General features: G+C 40.3%; 1 protein-coding gene across 3 annotated transcripts; it reads right to left on the reverse strand.

Annotated features, from left to right (window-relative positions):
* Window positions 1-729: 729 nt before the first annotated feature.
* On the reverse strand, window positions 730-17978 carry aclyb (ATP citrate lyase b). 3 transcript variants are annotated; one of them, XM_080873851.1, is made up of 30 exons: window positions 17822-17978; window positions 16097-16278; window positions 15422-15544; window positions 14549-14611; window positions 13058-13248; window positions 12381-12460; window positions 12089-12219; window positions 11772-11890; window positions 11444-11580; window positions 11091-11152; window positions 10517-10634; window positions 10237-10391; window positions 9698-9791; window positions 9409-9465; window positions 8765-8794; window positions 7697-7838; window positions 6690-6858; window positions 6503-6607; window positions 5706-5902; window positions 5487-5568; window positions 5286-5396; window positions 5063-5190; window positions 4880-4973; window positions 4632-4786; window positions 4394-4544; window positions 4053-4196; window positions 3783-3896; window positions 2944-3026; window positions 2062-2138; window positions 730-1980 (listed from the first exon to the last, which is right to left on the reverse strand). In XM_080873851.1, the coding sequence occupies exons 2-30, from the start codon at window positions 16253-16255 to the stop codon at window positions 1886-1888; spliced, it is 3366 nt and encodes a 1121-aa protein (XP_080729977.1). In that variant the 5' UTR covers window positions 16256-16278; window positions 17822-17978; the 3' UTR covers window positions 730-1885. The 3 variants fall into 3 exon arrangements, with proteins under 3 accessions (XP_080729977.1, XP_080729978.1, XP_080729979.1); XM_080873852.1 differs by lacking the exon at window positions 9409-9465; XM_080873853.1 differs by lacking the exons at window positions 8765-8794; window positions 9409-9465.
* Between the last annotated feature and the right edge of the window lie 611 nt (window positions 17979-18589).

Consider the following 18589-nt stretch of genomic DNA (forward strand, 5'->3'; position numbering starts at 1 on the left):
CACACGGTTGCTTGTGGCCATCTTCTTGATGTATTCATGGATGTTCGTTGTCTCATCCTGGACAGTGGTTCTGACACTCAGTAGTCCCTGGCTTCCTTCTTTCCGCTTACTGTACAGTCACAGGGTGCTGGATTTGGGGTGAAACCCTCCATGCATGGTCAGTACATTTCCTGTCTTGATGTCTGTGCCTTCCATTTCCTCCTTTGGCCAGCTTATCCAATCACCAGATAAGCTGGCCAAAGGAGCTGACTCCTCCTCTTTACAGGTATTTGGAGATTCATGATTTCCAGTTGCCTGTGGGATTCCCAGGTACTTGTAGCCATCCTCAATGTCTGTAATGCTGCCCTCTCGTTACCATTCGACTACACTTCTGCAGTCTGAATGACATCCCAATATATCCATCTTTCTCTATATATCTATATGTGAATACACATTTACATCCAATTTACCTTTTTATTGATATACTGTGGTATGACCTGAAGAATGAAGTTTTAAAGTCCAGAAGAGCAAACAATTCCTCATCAGCAGCTCAGGATACAGCCGATGGACAGTGATGCTGGTAAAGGCGGGTGTTTAGTTTTTTGCTTTGTATTTAAATGTAATTACTGCCCATGTTAGAGATAAATGTTCAGAATTAAGTTTAAGGATTTTCCATTCAAGAGGAAAGTAAACTTTCTTCTAAGTAAAAAAATAAATAAAATAAAAATAAATAAATAAAAGATGACAAAATAAAAGAAAAACAATAAGTTCTTTATTTTACTACTTTATGACAGCATATTACAAAACAAAAAAAGCTTTTTTCACATTTAAATAAAAACAGATTAAGCACAGCAGACATTACAGTGGGCTGTTACAGAGTGTTGTGAGTTTTTACTGGAAGTTGGAGAACATCCGGATTATGTGCTGTAAGTTTCCAAAGTAAAGCAAACTGCTTTCATGGTCCCTCACCAAAAGAGGCTTTCCAGACTCACAGGGCTCATTCATGAAGCATTTGTTCGCCTCTTCTTGATGAGTCTACAGCTTCCTTTTTTCTACAGTTATTAGAATACTAACAAACTGATTAACTTAACTATAACCCGGGCTGGTTTCATGAAAGGCAAATGGTGGAGAGACTCCTGACTTGTGTCTAATTCCTCTCATTTCCATAATGATGTATCCTTTTCATGACATTTGTACCATCTACCACTGCATCTTGCTTTTTTTTCCCCCTTTCTTTTTTTTAATTAAATAAACAAAACACCCTAAAATAACTTTGGTTTAATTTGGGATGAGATTGACTATTTTTTGTTAGGAGTGAATCATGGTGAAGGAGTTTAAAAAGAGATCTAGTGTTTAAACTAATTTGCAGCACTCGGAAAGCCAGAAAGCACATTTAAGCACCTTTTCTTGTGGTCTAAACCAGGCAGATTAAGTATTTTTAAAAAATGCTTTGCAGCCATTAACAGAGGTTACTATGCGGACTATGCATTGCAGGATTAAGGACTGAAATTTTGCTTGGATCTTGCTCCTATACCCAACTAAGCATAACCATCTCTCAATTTTGACTCTGTGTACCAAGTGATTTTGTGCTCCTGCAGCTAAGATTTGCATTGGTGTGGCTCTTTGTTAAAAACTAAACAAGTTACATCTCAGACCTTTTAAATTAGTTCTCAAAAACTGAGCCTAGAAATATACTTCCCCTTTTTCCTCCATAAAAACTAGATTGAAAACTTCTACCCAGGTTCCTCAGATAAACAGTACTTCCCACTTTCCAAAGTAACCCTGCCCAGTTCCACCCCCCTTGGCAGCTGCTATCATAACTAGAGAGGAGATACAAGTTACATGAGATGTGTAATACCGCCTGACATCTTCGTCTGGAAGCGATTTCCATTCTGTGACAAGGGAATTACATGGACATGTGTTCAGGGAGCACGTAGGAGATGTCATCCCATGGGTGGCGGTACAGACCCTGTTTCAGCCTCTTCTGATCCAGGTAATGGCCTAACAAAACAAACTCAGGTTAGAGACCGTTTTAAAGGTTGTCACAGAGAATATCATGGCTCCATTTTAAAGGGAACTCACCAATGAAGCCCATGCTACGGCCGAGGACAAAGATCCCATTTAGTGCACCGATCTCCACAAACTCGTCAGCCTCGTCTCTGGAGACAGTTCAACATTCATGTGAGAAACAATACTGGACAGTGTCCCCACGACACACAGCAACAGTGCAGACATTGCATCTCAGCCATCTGAATTCTCCACAAGCCATCGAATAACATGCACTTTTGGTTAAATCTAAATAATGTAGCTGTAAGCATATCAGAGTGTTTATTATGGTTTCTGTTAACAACTACAGGCTTCCTGTAACACCCAGTGATAATATTGACACCGATAATATTTCGTAGTATTCTTCTCTTTTTACTCATTACATTTCGTTTACACTACCTTAGAGTGCCAATCTAAAAGAGCAGGAATACTAACAACACGTGGCCCCTGTAGTGGTGTCTCTATTTATTCATCTATTTATCTGATTTTCTTACTGTTCTATTTCTCCCCACTGCATATTCATTTTGACAAATTTAATAAGTGTAATACTTGAATCATCCCTGGCCATGTGTTTACATGCTCATATAACACTTTTGCGTAATTCCATCTAAGGAAGGGAAAGATGGCCGGAGGGAGGGAAGGAAAGGAGGAGGAGAGGGAGATAAGAAAAGGGAGGGGGGGGGGGGGGGGGGGGGGGAAGGGAAATGAAGGGATATTAAAAGTGCAAATCCATGCACATTTTGTCTGCCCCTTTTATTATTGGCTTCCATTTCTTTATACAGTATTTCTCTTTTTTGTAATGCTGTAATTAAAACAAAAAAACCCCAAACAGATATTGGTGATAAGATCCATCCAATCAAAGCACACGCACCAAAGCTTACAGAAGTAACACCTCACGATGCCGTCTCGTATTCTTACCGTGTGAAGCCTCCACAAGTTCTAAGCATGTCCACGAAGGCAACACCAATAAAGCCATCTACATTTAGGATCAGGTTGGGTTTCTGGGAAAAAAAATAAATCAAAATGCTTGAATGTTATTTTAACATGAAATTGAGGAAAGGACTTGCAGTCCAAAGCTGCAGAGAGCACACAGCCTCTTCTAGATCTTATCAATCTTTTTATTGGATCTAATAGTGGCTCAGAGGTTATCGCTGTTGCCTCACAAAGAATGTTCAGGACCTTCTGCTATGGTGTTTGTATGTCACAGGTTTTCTCTGGTAGCTGCAGCTTCACCCACTATCAAAAAAAAAAAAAAGTTATTTCTCTCCATCTTGGCAGAGTCTAAAAGCTCAACAGTTGAATTTCCTGGTTAAATTGAATTAAAAAAAATATATAACAAGTTTTCATTGGGTGTGGGTTCTGACACACATCCCTGAATAACAGCACAAATTAGAACAAAAAGTGTTAAATGAGATTAAAAAGCCTGATTAATGTTTAATATTATTTATAGAACTATAAAATCCAGGTCTTCGTTCTGGTTACATTCCACTGTCAATCATGGAATCTGCAGGTGTGGTCACCTGTGCAGAAAACTGAGAATAATTGCTTGCCTGCTGTAAAAATAAATGAAAAATCTTCTGTTCAAAGTGTTTAACCAAATTATTTGACAGCAAAGCCCAATCTCTGAATCCTGAATGTCAAAGCAGTCATCAGGTTCTTTAGATGTAGCAGCTTTCTGTTGCCATTTCATTTCATCATTTCACTGTTTTGCTTGTACACACAAGTTTCCATCGTCTACTTCACTCTGTGTAAAATACCTTAGAGGTGGTGATCTTTTCTACATCGAGGGCGTAGTCAAGCAGCTGGGTGGAAGGGAAATTCTGCTTCACAAAGTCCTTCAGAATCTGCACTCGCATGTCTGGGTTGTTGATCTGAAACCGAATCAAACTCCATTTAAAACAATGGCTGCGTGTCCATCTTAATCAAACTCAGAAGAAGCAATTAACAAATACGAGTCAAAACACTGATAAATAAAAGGCTCATTTACAGATTAGAGCACTGTTTATTGTATAAAGAGTGTTGCTTACTGATTTGACCCTGTGGCCGATACCCATAATCAGCTTGCCATCCTTCTTCATCTTGTTGACAAACTCCATGGGGATCATGCCGCTGTCAAATGCCTTGCTGAACTGCTTTGCAGCCGCATCCAGAGCACCTCCGAAACGGTCCCCCTGATTTTTAGGAATAAATTGCGTTTCAATTCCGTAACATTATGGCCAGTTTGTCAGAAATCATGCTGTCAGCTGAGCAGCTCATAAAATACAAGATAGATTTGGGGGGGGGGGGGGAAAAAACAAAAAAACAAACAAAACTACAACAACAAAAGATGACATGATCAATGACTGATCAATATGTGAGCAGTACTGACGATGGTGAGCAGGCCGGATGTGAGGCTTGAGATAAGGTCTTTGCCCGCACGAGCACAGACAATCGTGTTGTGAGCGCCGGAGACTGCAGGCCCATGATCAGCAGTCACCATCAGGCACATTTCAATGAACTGGCAGGCGTAGCGTGGTAACCTAAACAGAGGAAAAAAAAAAAAAAAAAAAGTGTGAAATTGATCCTACATTCTTAACAACTAACAGTGTTCTTGACATCATACTGACCTGCGCTGGAACCAGAGCAATCCTAGCACTCCTCCTATACCAATCTCTTCTCTGAAGACCTCAGTGATGGACATGCCAGCATAGATGAGCTCCTGGCCTCGCTCGTCACAGATGCTTGTCATGAATGAGGCTGGCTTACGAATCAGGCCCAACTCCTGGAAAAAAACCCCAACAAATTCCACAAATAACCATTATATCCAGTATTTCTTGGCTTCTAAGTTTACAAAGGACTATTATAAAGTTCTTACCCGGGCCCAGGAATAATCCATAGGTACTGTTGGGGGAGGAACCTCCTGGGCAGGAACGATGGTACCATTGGCCACTAATTCATCATACACAGTCCTGTTTCACCACAAACACAATAACAGTGAGGAACCCGGAAACCTGTCAGTTCCAAACTTTAGGAAATTAGCATGAAAAGTATTTCTCACTTGATGACGTCACCCAGCTCATCAAAGCTCTTTGGTACATAAGCTCCAGCATCCCTCAGAGCCTGGTTCTTGGCCACCGCTGTCTCTGAAGCCTGGTTGGCACAAGCTCCTGCATGGCCAAACTGAACCTGAAGATGGCAGTAAAACATATTACTGGAAAAAAATTTCTTCCAGGTAAGAGCAGCAATAAAATCCAAAGCCAGGATTTCCAGAGCTAACTGACCTCTGAGGCAAACATGGTGGCGCAGGTTCCAATGCACCAGCAGACCACAGGTTTTGTTATCCTGCCTTCCTTGATGCCCTGGCAGATCTTGTACTCCTCTGTTCCACCAATCTGTGTCAAAGTAAAGGACATATTAAAAACAAGATTCTATTTAGTACAAGTAGCACACACCAAATAATTTAGATATTAAATGCTTCCCACCTCTCCCAGTACAACAATCATCTTAATTCCTGGAGTGTCCTGATAACGTAGGACGTGGTCCATGAAGGTCGAGCCTGGATATCTGGACAGAGAGAAACGTAAGCACTCATTTCTGGAACTAGAATCTTTTTTTGGTCAAGAATTGATTTATGCATTTTTTTTTTTTTTTTAAATGAAAAAATTCTCTCAAGTAAATGATCTGCAATTAAGTTTTTGTACCTGTCTCCTCCGATGGCCACCCCTTCATAGACGCCATCTGTAGTGCGTGAGATGATGTTGTTCAGCTCGTTGGACATTCCCCCAGAGCGCGACACATACGCCACACTTCCGGGACGGTAAAGTTTAGAAGCCAGGATGTTGTCCAGCATACCGCCTGTGTTGCCAATCTTAAAACAGCCTGGCTTGATGCCACCAACCTATTTAACAAGAATAATCTGCATTTAATCCACCATGTTTACCAGAAAGATTTAATAGCCCTTTTAGCTGGGCTATTAAATACCACACTACAGTCTATAAACTTATAGCCGTGTTAATGATGAGTGTAAATGTTTGGGTTTTTTTTTCCCTTTTTTTGCCTGTCCCATTTGGTTCTTTAGCCATCAGAATTGTTGTCTGAAGACCAACAAGGATACCCAATGGATTTACTTTGCCAAATGGATCATCGTGGCATTGCCGTATTGGTCCATCTTTGTTTTTATTATTTATTATATTTTATTTTCAGATGTTACAGACGGGACAGACATGAGTGAGGGATAGGAAAGGGAGAGGGACAGTGAGAAAGGGGGGGGAGAAAAATAAAAATAAAAATCTCCTGGATCACCTGTTGAGAGAAGAATAGAAAACAAGCAAAAAAAAACAAAAAACAAAGCAACATACTAAACACAACACCATCACATTAATCTAGCTAAGTGTAAACAGCAGTAAATACTAAATATTCAATGTTGTTGTGCAGCACGCAGGACTGCAGGAGTGTAAATGTTTTTAACAAAGATGTTCAGGGGGATGAAGCTCTGTACCGTGGCAGGGCCAATGATGGTGACTCCTTTCTCGTCGGCCATCTTTATCACCTTCCTAGTCAGAGCTTCGGGGATGCCCTCGGCTATGATGGCGATGGTGTGAATCTGAAAACACAATTAAATAAACTGGGTCCACTCTGAAAAATTTTAGTGGAAGCTCAACACACTGTACAGTCGCTCTTCATACCTGTGGGTACTGCATGGCTTCCACTGTGCTGTCAAAGGCAGAGCGCAGCGAAGCAAAGCTGATCAGGACGTCTACCTCGGGGTGCTTCTTCATGGCATCGGCCATGTTCTTATAGACCGGCAGCAGGATCTCTTTGTGGCCCCAGTAAAACTTCTGCTTGTGATCTCCGCTGAGCAACAAACAGAAACATATCAGCAAAATATGAAGAACTTTTCGAAACACAGCAGTAAAATCAGAAACTTTGTCATTGTCACAGGAACAACAAAATTAAGAATGGTCCCCGATCATTGCATCATCCCTAGCAATATCAAAATATAAATAAAACAATAAAATTCAATAACACTCCCCAACTCCATTCAGTACAACTAATGGATACTTTGCAACTGCAAAATGAATTCTTGTCAGTTCCTTAAACCCTGTCAATTAAAGGTTTATCATTTGTGTTTGGGGCTTCCTATTGAAAACAGAAGTTTAACTCAAATTCAGCTCAATTGATAAGTCTGGTTTTTGGTTGCTGCATCACTGTGAATCACTTACTATATGGACACCTCTATAGGTGAGGAAAGGCGATGCCCATGCAGCACAGATCAGACAATGGCAACGGACAACACTGACAAACTCTGACAGATCAGAAGGAAGAGCTGGGCTTAAAGTGGGTTGCAAAGTGGCTTACAGATACAGAGGAACATTGGGAAGACTTAAGCAGCTTAAGATGTTCTACAAGAATTTGCCACTTGGAAACATGGAAGGTTATAAGCCTTTATTGTATGTGTACACGACTTACAATCTGCCTAAACTGATAATACGCTTTTAGAAAAAGGCTCAGTATTTTACAAATATGACAAAGATAAAAACAGAAACAACTAAACACCAGCAAGAGTAGATTTAGAGATTTCGAGCAGAGAGAGAAAAAAAAAAAAAATCATTTGATTTGTGCAGTTAACTCTATTTAGTATTCTACAGTCACACTCTTCTAATTTAATTCAGAGGGAAATAGCGCAACCTACGTGAAGGGGTAGACCATGGCTGCCACAGAGGGTTCTTCCCGGGAGCATACGTAGTCAAAGTCCAGCATGCCTTGCACGGCGCGTGTCTGCATGCCCCAAACAATGGTCTTGGTGTTTTTTCTGAAAAGAGTGGTTGCTTTAGCTGAGAGGAAGAAAAAAAAAGAAGAAAAAAAAAAAATTACACAGAGACAAGTCAGAAGTGGAAACTGAACTAAAACCCATTCACAGATGAAGAGGGAATTCTGGCTCAGGGAAACAGCAGGAATGGGGATGGTAAGAATTAGAATAAAGACAGGATTCACTGAGGACAGATGGACCAGGAAGAGAAAAATACCACCCCACACAGGATCTGCACGATTTATTTTGTCCGCTCTCTCCAAGCCACAGCGTTAACAACATTAATTTGCAATGTAACATCATTAAAAACTAGGACATTTGCATGAAAAGAATATGGACACCACATATGCAGCTGCCATTTTTTACCCCGGATAAGAAAACCAGCAACTTCACTTCCTCCATTGCTGGCAGTATACGGCCATCATTTTCAAAGTGAAGTATTCGGCAAAAGACTAGAGTGCTATCTGTGGTATGTTGCCACATGGAAATATAAAATACTGTCTGACAGATCCTTGACTGCCGATAAAGATCAAATTTTTTGTAATGATTACATTACAAAGAAAGGTTCAGAGCATCTGAAAAATTTGAAAAACAAATTCTTGAAAGCAGAGATCACGTTAGTGCATGTGCTTTAAAACTCTTACTGTTTAGTAAAAATACATTCTCAAACTTATTCCAGTCCTTCCAAGTCTCTCTCTCTGCCTTCTGTCGTTACATCTCTGAGATGTGCAGAATATTTTAAATACAGAACTGATTCTTGCGCCTGCGTCTTGAACTTCTACTAACAGTTATAGCTCAAGGTTTTTGCTTTACGTTTTTTAAAATAATGATTACAAGGCAGTGCCAAACGAGTAAGCCATAAGAGTGTAAAGAAGATAAACGTTAGAGGGGAAAGCAGAGGGACAAAGGACGGAGAGGGCAGGAAAACAGGTTTTTCACACCCTTCCATACCTCCGCTGCAGCCTGAAGAGGCTTGAGCTTCTGTGACACCCACAGGACGGAAACACAAAATACAACAAAAAACAGGCACAAACACAAGAAGAGAACAAAAATTGAGTCTTTGCTGCAAGTTATTCACTCAACACACTTCACCGCATTTTTGCAACCATGTGTCATCACTGAAAACACTGCGTTAGAAGCACAGCAGAGGAAGAGACCATGCAGTGCTCAGCTGCTATGGAGCATGCCTTTACTGTACTGCTGTAAAAGGCAATATGAACAGTTTAGTTAAGTAATCAAAACTTCATGTTTGCATGGCTGCTTTTGACTTCAACACTACTAATCCTAAAGAACACAAAATCCAGTGTGAAGAGGCCTTAGAAAAAAACAAAAAACCCCCAATATGCTTAAACTTAATTTCTAGTTTTTATTACAAACCATACTTATTCATTATAAAAAGTTAAAAAAAAAAAAGCATATTAAAAAAAGTATGCAGCATTCATAAGAATATGATGCCCTGATGTGATGTGAACATACGTCCTTCATATACACCAAGACTAGAAAGGTGAGCAGCAAACAAGGGGGGAAAAGTTCAAACCAGTGATGAATGTGTAGGAAGCCCAGAGCAGTGAGGCCATGGCACACCTATCACTTACCTTTCCAATCGCCTGTGACCACATTCTTCAGAGGCCACAGTATAGAATGGAGCGAGTCTTAGAGAAACAAGCATGAAAAGGGCGGATGTAAGTTGGTGTGAAATAAGAAAAGGAGGAAAAGAGAAGGAAAATAAATTGCAGAATATTGGTGGTGGTATTTCAGCAGGAAAGGAGAAGCCAGGATGAGAGGGGAAAAAAGGAAAAAAAAAAAAAAAAAAAGCAGAGGTGCATGAGTAAATATGGGCTCTTGCTGATAGGAAGCAGTTCAGCATGAATGACTGTTCGTTACCTGTTGGAAGCCCTGCTTTACACTTCTTGGCCGGGGAGGTATCAGTGGGCGACTTGGGCTCGGAGAATGAAGCAGTCCTTGTTGTAGCTGGAGTCTGGCAAAGAAAAGGGAAAGATTTACAGGACAGGCTGACAGAGGTTACCAAAGAGCATGCATAGCATAGTTAGAAACAGTGGCTTCACCCCCAACGAGGTCATAAGTTCATACAGCTAACACACACACTATAGAGGCGCTAAACGAGCTTAAACTGTGTTTAAACACGTCACTCTCAATTGCATATAAAGTAAATAAATCCAATTTAGGTTACACCCTTTTGCTAGTCATGACCCTGCATTATGGAGACAACTACAGTATAAATACATGTCATTTTGAGCAATAACCCTTTTCTTCTCCTTTCTCAAACACTGAAATGTACTTGTGTGAACCACTTACTGTTTAACTTATAACAAAACCCCATCTAACATCTAATTTGTTTAAGAGAGTGGGCACTGACTGACACACCATCCGATATTGACCCAAGAATTAGTGAATAATTATACCGCTGCACTGTTGCTAGCATTGAGGAGAAAGTTGGCTGTATGGGCGTCCATCGGGGGCTGGTTAGGGATTGGTCGGTGGCCCAGTGCCATCCCAACAATGGCAGTCATATGGGTTTCAGTTCCAAACACATGAATGGGGATCCCTGTGGTCTTCCCTGCATAGAAAAAAAAAAGAAAAAAAGCTCCTTAATCTAGATCCAAGAACTCGACTTGGATGTATACTGGATGGATGTCATGTATTTCACGAGTTAGGCCCGAGTATTAGTCCAGTCTTACTCACCTACTTCCCCCATCACCCTGAGTCCCTCTTGGTAGTTTGGACCGCCACGTCGAACAAAAATGGTGACCTCGTGTTCCTTCAGAGGGCCTTGGTAATCTTTAATGGCCCTGACAATGCCCTGAGGAAGGACAAGCAGATCAGCTTTGTTATGCACAAAAAGTACAAGTATATCAACCAGGAAGAGTGAAATTTTATTGAGACCATTTAATAATTCAAAGCATTAGTATGGCTTTCTACTCTGACCTGCCTTCAGATTTTAAAGTAATCTGAGAAAACATGTTAAGGCAGGTAGGGCTAACACTGCCTTAACATGTTTCTGAACATAAATTAGGAACCAGTCTAGTTTGTGTATTGCATGTATGAGCAGCTATGGGTATAAATGTTTTGATATTACACATAACACAAATCTCTGCTAATTCAGGACTTGCTGAAAATACAGTGACATCATTCTTTCAAAGTTTAAGAAATTAAATATTGTGTATAAGCCATTTTTTCCTCTTTAAACACTACAGTGATTCTTTATAACTGTGCAGAAGATTTTCAGATAAATATCATAAATATCAGTGCGTTTCACCTTGAATGTGGCTGCTACGTTGGTGAAGTTTGCAATGCTTCCTCCAATGATCAGCACTTTCCCTGTAGGATAAGGAAAGGTGTTACGAAATGCTCATGACTGAAATTCAACACCCGAGTAACATACATGAAGTCTATTGCTGGCAACTCCCCACATAGTGAACAGTGTGTCACACCGAAGCAGCACAATTAGCTCACACAGCAGAGGAAGGATCCACCAAGTATTTCTACACTTCAAGGACACAGCAAACAAACGCAGACTTTATCTGACAGTTGTAGCCTCCTCCTCCCACCAGCTTTTCATCCCGTTCAGGAAAATAAGCTCTAATGTAATCAAGTCCAGGCTTCACCCACCTAGAGGATGTTTTTCACGTGTCATGAGAGACAAGATGGTTTTTGCGTAGTCGTAGGTCTGCTGTTCACTGGGTGCGCCTGAGTACTCGCCATAATTAGCCAGCTCGTCCACCCCACCCAGATCGCAGATGGTGTCGCTGAAGAAGAGAAATGATGCGATTCTATCAGCTGTAATTAACCTTAAAAAAAAATATTAAGCTGGCAACAGAAAAGTCAAGCTGGGGTTTGTTAGAAAGCAAAACTTCAGTCTAACAAGCTTTGAAACTTCAAGCCATAAAGGCAAAGAAGTGGTATAGAGTTCAAATGTATGCTGTATGTGATGGACTACCTGTAGACAACAGAAGCACCTCCTCCGGCCACCATGGTCCAGATCCTGCCTCGGGGATTCAGCAGGGTCAGCTTCAGACTTGCACCACTCTTTGCATCCAGATCAGCTATGTAGGCCTCCTACAAGTAACAAGACAGAGTGGTGAATACCAAACTGTGGTCAGTAAGTGCACAAGGATGGAGAAATGGACTGACCAATCATTGTACATATGAGTAGATCTAAGTTAAAGTCACATTTTAAATCAAATCAGTGAAAATTAAAGGATCCAGAGAACTATAAACAAACAGCCTGTCCAATTACAGCTCTTCAAATCTCACCTCAGGGTACGCCTCTCTGCCAAAGGGTGGAGGAAACTCAAGGTCCCCCCATTTAGCCTTGCAGATATAATCCGCTGTGCCATCAATCTTGGCTGCCATGTCAAGGACATATACTCCGTCTTGATTGACGACTGTGAAAAGGCAGAAATTTTGAGTTAATTTGTATGTTTTCCACCAATGAATTACTAACATAGCATGGTAGCAATCTAGATTTTTATTTTTTATATCAGCATTTTTGTTTCTGCAATACATAATGAGCAGAGTGTAATATTTCAGAATAAAAGAGCTTTACCAAGAGGGTTGATTTCAAGGTAGGTAAAGTAGAGGTCCTCATACAAGTTGAAGAGGCCGACTATAAAACTGGCCAAAACACTGTGAGAAGGGAAACAAAATTAGACTTAATCAGCACATAAGAGAACTTTTGTGAAGCTTTGTGTCTCACTAGGCAAGAACAAAATGGTAGAGTATTGCTAAGCAGCCACGCTGAATACTTAGAGAGTATCTTTTATGTTTCTTTCTAGTTTGTATTGTTTAAAAGAGATAAGAGTATTTACTTAGCACACTGCTAAGTTTACATAAAAGAAGCTAAACAGTCAAGGTCAAAACAGCAAAGGATAAAAGATTTTCTGAATACAGAGAGCCTCTTTGGTTAAGAAAGAAAATAAAAAGCAACAAGAAGGTGCGAAAACTAAATATACTGCGATTTTACAGTTATTCCTGTATTATTTTCTATATTTCATTCAATATCTGGCTAATCACATCTCTGCTCAAATGTCTCTGTGTTTTAACAGAGAGCCTGATCACTAACTACTACTACTGTGAACTACTAAGTGATCCAATTAGGTTCAAAGCACAAAATGACTCAGATTCAAATGTCACCATTTGTTTTATACTTAAAAAGAATATTTAAATAATGAAATTTATATGTCTTTAAATAATAAAGACAATTTTAGAAAAAGGTTTCCGTACTCCTTCTTGTCGTCGGGAACTTGTGTAAGCAGTTGCTCTTTGACTAGGTCCTCAGTGAGCTTGCCATCCACTGGAACCATCAGCTTCTGGGCCTTGGCATCCACGTCACCCACCTCCACTCCTCCCTCGTGGTGGAAAAGCACGTGGTCGCCCTCACGTGTGGCATAGATGCATACATAAAACTCTTCCTCCTGAGTGAGTAAACAGGGAGTTCAGCCACATGCAAGGACACGCAAATACGTCTTTACTGATTTTGTTTGGAAATGCTGCGCAATATTTACATAAGGCCAACAAGTGGTTTCAACATTCAGTTCTCTGCGAGAAATTATTAAGAAAAATCAACAAACTAATCAAATGCACACTGACCTACAGACAGAACACACATAACTTGGAGCTTGTTCTCACTTATAAGGTCCTAGATCGACTGGGTCAACCAGGAAGCACTGATCCTGGTTAAGTCATTCTACTCCTTTTCATTTTTCTGAGAGGATTTGATGAGAATGGCTGAGGCAACGGAGATCCCAGTCTGAGGAACTGATTCTTGTAGTTTGGTTTATTATTTATTACCACAACAACAACAACAACAACAACTTGACTTTCCACTGCAATTAAGTTTTATCAGACTTGGGGCTTATCAATTATTACTATATATTTAAAGAAGCACAGCACACCAAGGGGAAAAAAAAAAAAAAAAAAAAAAAAAAAAAATCAAGAAATACTCTCTAAAGTAGGTATGAAGGGTTTTCCTACAGACCAATTTTTTTTTTTTTTTTAAACGCCACAAGGTAATTTAATTAATCATCTGGGGGGAGGATAATCCGGGTCAGACATGACCCCAGCTGATGACCTGCCAACATCGTCAGCAGATTTGTATAAGAATTTGATTCCCATTTTCCTCTTTCAGTCTGACAGGATGCAGCAGTGTGCTTCATTTAAAATAAAGGAAGCTATTTTTTACAAATTCTTCTCACATCAGAGGTCCTGTGATGCAATACTTTCATTCTGCTCAGAATTCTTTGAGGGCAGCTGCAGGAAATATCACATTGGCTCTTAATACAAAGGTGCAAAGTACACGTGTGAATTATACCCTATGATAGAAGTTTAAGGCTACCTCTACGAAAGTGTAAAGGGACACTAAAAGTTACCATTACACAATACTTTAAACTAAAAATAACCGTAACTTTTGAGCTTAACTATATATTGCTGTGACAACCTGGTTTGAACAGGGAAATTCAGAATGATACCAAATCTTAATTAAAATAAAACATTTATGTAAATACAGGATCTGTCCTGCTGACAAGACACAAGACACGACAAGAAGGGATTAGCTGTGAAGTTGAGACCACAGAAACCGTAGACCATTCAGCAAATTCAAGTTACAACAGAAGAAATAACCACTGATGACACAAATTGAACTGCTCCACAAAACTTCTCCAAACTGAGGAGCTTAGAGAGTGTTAGACTGAAAGACAAGATACTGGCATACATTACCTGTGTGTGTGGGACAAATGGCTCAATGAGGAAGTTCTTCAGCACACCCTTTGCCTTTCCCACCTATTCAAGAAAAACACCTGGTCACAAACACTACACTGAGAGGAAAACTACATGTATTATATATTAAAGTGAAAGTAAAACTTTAAGAATAACATAAAAAAAATGTAAATTGACCTGTCATTTACTAGGTCTTGTCATCGTTACAAACTACCTTCAAAGTTCTAGTTCATCCATTTCACATCCAAATAGCTTATTACGAGTAGAGAAGGGCAAATAATATCAAATAAAAACAGGCAGCAGCAGGGCAACTGAGGCAAAATCCTCCATGTGCTTCTCATATCAAAATGAGGATCCTTTGTGGTGTTTCAGAGACCAAATATAGTATTAATACTACAGTTTCTGTGAGGATTACTTTTTTAAATGTTGATTTATTTAAAGACTTGCCAGCTCTGGCTGTTCAAGACAGATAAATAACCAGTTAATCTAGGTTCAGAGTAACTTTACTGTGTGAGGACAATGCAGCAAGTGTATTTAGACACACAGAGCAGGGAAAGAAAAAAAAAAAAAAAAAAAAGACACTTGATCATCTCACAAAAATGTTGAACTAACTTGCTCAACAACAGCCCTGTATTAGCAAAGCAAAGTCATCCTCACATATGGTTCTGGTTGATGACGTTTTAAACATGAACAGCACGTCAGTCATGTTCTACTTAGCAACAGTCACTGCATTCGAATCAAATACCTCCTCAGAAAATGATGCAATGTGTTTCTCGTGGTTCCAACTACTGCAGCACGTGGATTTGCTTTATTGCCACAAAGACAGTCATGGCTGGGTTTTATGCTCACTAAGAGAGAGTACAGTTAACTCACAGTTGTCTCCTTCATTAGGTGGTCTTTGAGCCACTCCCGGACGCCCTGCAGGTCCTTGTTGATGCCCACTAGGCCGAGCTTCCCGCGCCGCTTTATCAGTTGATCTGGCTTCACCACCAGCCTCTTTTGGGATGAGCAAAGAAACAGGACACACTTGTTTTGTTTTTTTTTGGTATGATAGTGTGGTATGACTATGGTAGAAACAATAAAGATGGGTAGGGTTTCCCAGCCCTGCTGTGAGAGAGCCAATCAACTGCCGAAACCGGAAGCGCATGAGCCAGACATGTTGTTGCACTGACACATGGGCACAGCAAAGGTTCAGACACATTTCAGATGTGTCCAGTCAGTCACCACTGATACTATAAAAGATTGATGTGACATAACCCACTGGTTGGAGTGAAAGTCCTGTTTTGAAACACTGAGAACGAGGGTTAGGACTTTAAATCTTTTGTAATCTGTGATAGCAAAATGTCTAAAACCTGCATTGTTTTTAATGTGTCCCTGGTGACCATTAAAGGCAGTGCAAAATGGCTTCACCTTTCAGACCTGAAAGCTGTGTGCATCTTTTATACAGTCTATGCAAATCACTCTGATTGTTATAATACAGCACATGTAGGTAAATTAACTTTTGAAGGTTGTAATCAGGCTTCATGAGCTGGACAAAAACAGTCTTACCTCTGTCAGCAGCCATGAATGGTCCTGTGTGAGGCGGGCCCAGTCAGTCTCAGCTGTTACACTAGCATAATGGAAACGGTTCTGCACGGCCGCCGAGGTGCAGATGTTCTTATACAACAGCTCTTTCCCTGTCTGCTCTGAGATGGCCTTCGCCGACATGGCAGCGCTGGATAGAGCAGGACCTTTGGGAAAGGACGAAAACTGATAACTGGGAATAGAGTCCAAACTTAAGTTAAAAATTAAAACAATGCACAGGTGCATTTTGATGGATACCAAAAGTGTTTAGGTAAAACTTGCAAAAGGACATTTAGCCAAATATTGGTAGGGGTGTATGTCAATAAAGAAACAATTCCACTGTGGAGAAGGAGCAGTTCAAATAAACCATTAAAAGCCCATGACCTTCATGCCCATGATAAGTGTCAAATTCTGTATGCACACATCTAAAAAGACTTATTTTGCAGATTAAGTGCACTTAAACACAAAAGTAGAGAACCAAGTTATTAGAAAATCAAAAATGTATATAAACCAAATACTAAACAAGCTCTCAGTCAAACTCGTTTCTCAATCTTACAGTAAACACGTGACGGATTATCACAACAGCCTGCACTGATGACCTTGTCATTCCTGTTTTAACATCCCAGGAAGTTGTTGGGCGTGCTCAACCAACTTTGCCTCACCACAAATATACACAATCATGAATATTTAGGTGACTGTTTTTTTGGGTTCATAGCCTAAAGTTCAGTATAATAAGATGCAGCACACTATGGTGTATAAAAAAGAAATGCATTAATAAGCCTAAAAATTGTACATTTACCAAGTCACCCACCAACCAAGCAAAGTTGTAATGAGCAGTAATGAGCCTTGATTACGTGGATCTTATCGCCTCTACCTCCGGGTCACTGATAACATTTTATGGTGGTTTATATTTGAGCTTCTGGTAACCTAAGGAGGGGCAGCGCTTAGAGAAATCAAGAAATCTAACAGCTTCATCACAGCAGGCTATCCTTCCACTTTTAGAGACGGATGTCCAGAATTTAGCCAGATTAATCCACCGGTCCAGTGTATTATATGAAGCTACCTTGCCGTGCAATTAGTTGTGCTGTCCAGGCTTGTGGGATGAAGAAGCTGGACCTGATGGCAGCTGTTAGAGTGGCAACCAAGGGGGGTTGGGTGCTGCTTCAGACACAGCTGCTGTCAGACGAACTCAGGGGTTAGCATCACTTATCCTATGAATGAAGCTCCTGTTGCAGCCACCACACCCACTCCTGAACCAGCCAGCCAGGCAAGCCTGACAACAACTTTAGCTAGCTCACTCTGGGTAAATAGAGAAAGAACTTCCGGGAGAGAAGAAATAAATGCAGTACGAAAACCTTCACGATAAGGAATAAAACAGGAGGATGCTCCCTCTCTGCGGATGATGCAAGGATAAGCTAGCTTGCTTTTATCACTGAAAAAGTAAAGCACATCACTTCAGATATGCTGTTTTCAAGCAAAACAATTGGGCAAAATTTCAATAAAGACCATACTTGTTCTTGCTCTGCCGAGCTAGCACTTTGCTGCAGTTTTGGCAGACAGCCCTCACATCATCTCACATCCGCTACCCTGAAGACTAACACTACGGCTAACTGCTGTAGCCTCGCATTGGTGCGGACACTTGCCAGTTAAAGGCTACAAAGAAGAGCTGGCTAACGCTGGAGTAGAAAGTAGCTGAGTGAAAGCTGTTACCTTGTCAGTGACAATCACACCTTCTTGAAGGATCGTGTCCAGGCCAAAAAATGACACAGCTAAACAGCCAGCTCTTATTATACCGGAGTCAACTGCTGCCAGTCCCTGCCACCTCACTCCGCTCCTGTCGAACCATAATCTGGCGACCGATTACACGTCTCTACGATTGCCTGATTGGCTTAAAACAGGTCACGTGGTGACGTCAGTCACGACCAAGGCATTGTTAAAAAAAATTTTTTTTTAAAAATTGGCCAACCTAGAAAATGTTATTGACGCCCCCTCCCCGCTTCTCTTTAAACAACTCTTATTTTAGGTCCTGCACTACAAATAGTTATAGTAAAAAAAAATCAGAATTTGCCAATATTTATAAATATTGATTTTAAAAATTACTTCCTTTGGAGTTACCAGGGAAGTCTGAAATCAATAACAAAGGTGAAAAGCACGTTGGTTAAAGTTTACAAAGAAAAACCCAAAAGGGGGTTTTATTCGAGTCATTCTATAGCTGGTTATTTGATTTAAAATGTGCCGAGGAGCTTTCAACAAGCTTGAATGTCTCCAATTTTTATAGATCGTTATAAAAAGAAGTCCCTGTGAAACTTATAAAAGAAAGAGGAACTTTCTTAACACCACTCCTTTTTTCAGAGCTTCACTTCAGCACTCAGTGAAACCAGAGTTGTAAACAAAGTCATTTTCGCAGTGAATCGTTATTCATATGCAGTGTGATATGAATCTGTAAGTGATCAAAGTGATTACATATACCTGCTGGAC

The sequence above is a fragment of the Rhamphochromis sp. 'chilingali' genome (genome assembly GCF_963969265.1).
Source record: "Rhamphochromis sp. 'chilingali' genome assembly, chromosome: 22".
Lineage (NCBI taxonomy): Eukaryota > Metazoa > Chordata > Actinopteri > Cichliformes > Cichlidae > Rhamphochromis > Rhamphochromis sp. 'chilingali'.

What these genes read in the sequence shown, in the direction of transcription:
- aclyb (XM_080873851.1), bottom strand. Translation starts at nt 16,255, where the DNA reads ATGTCGGCGAAGGCCATCTCAGAGCAGACAGGGAAAGAGCTGTTGTAT. An exon ending in CATTTGTCCCACACACACAG is followed by an intron (nt 13,249 to 14,548) that starts GTAATGTATGCC and finishes TTACTCACTCAG; the next exon opens with GAGGAAGAGTTTTATGTATG. An exon ending in AAAAGATCACCACCTCTAAG is followed by an intron (nt 3,027 to 3,782) that starts GTATTTTACACA and finishes TTTTTTTCCCAG; the next exon opens with AAACCCAACCTGATCCTAAA.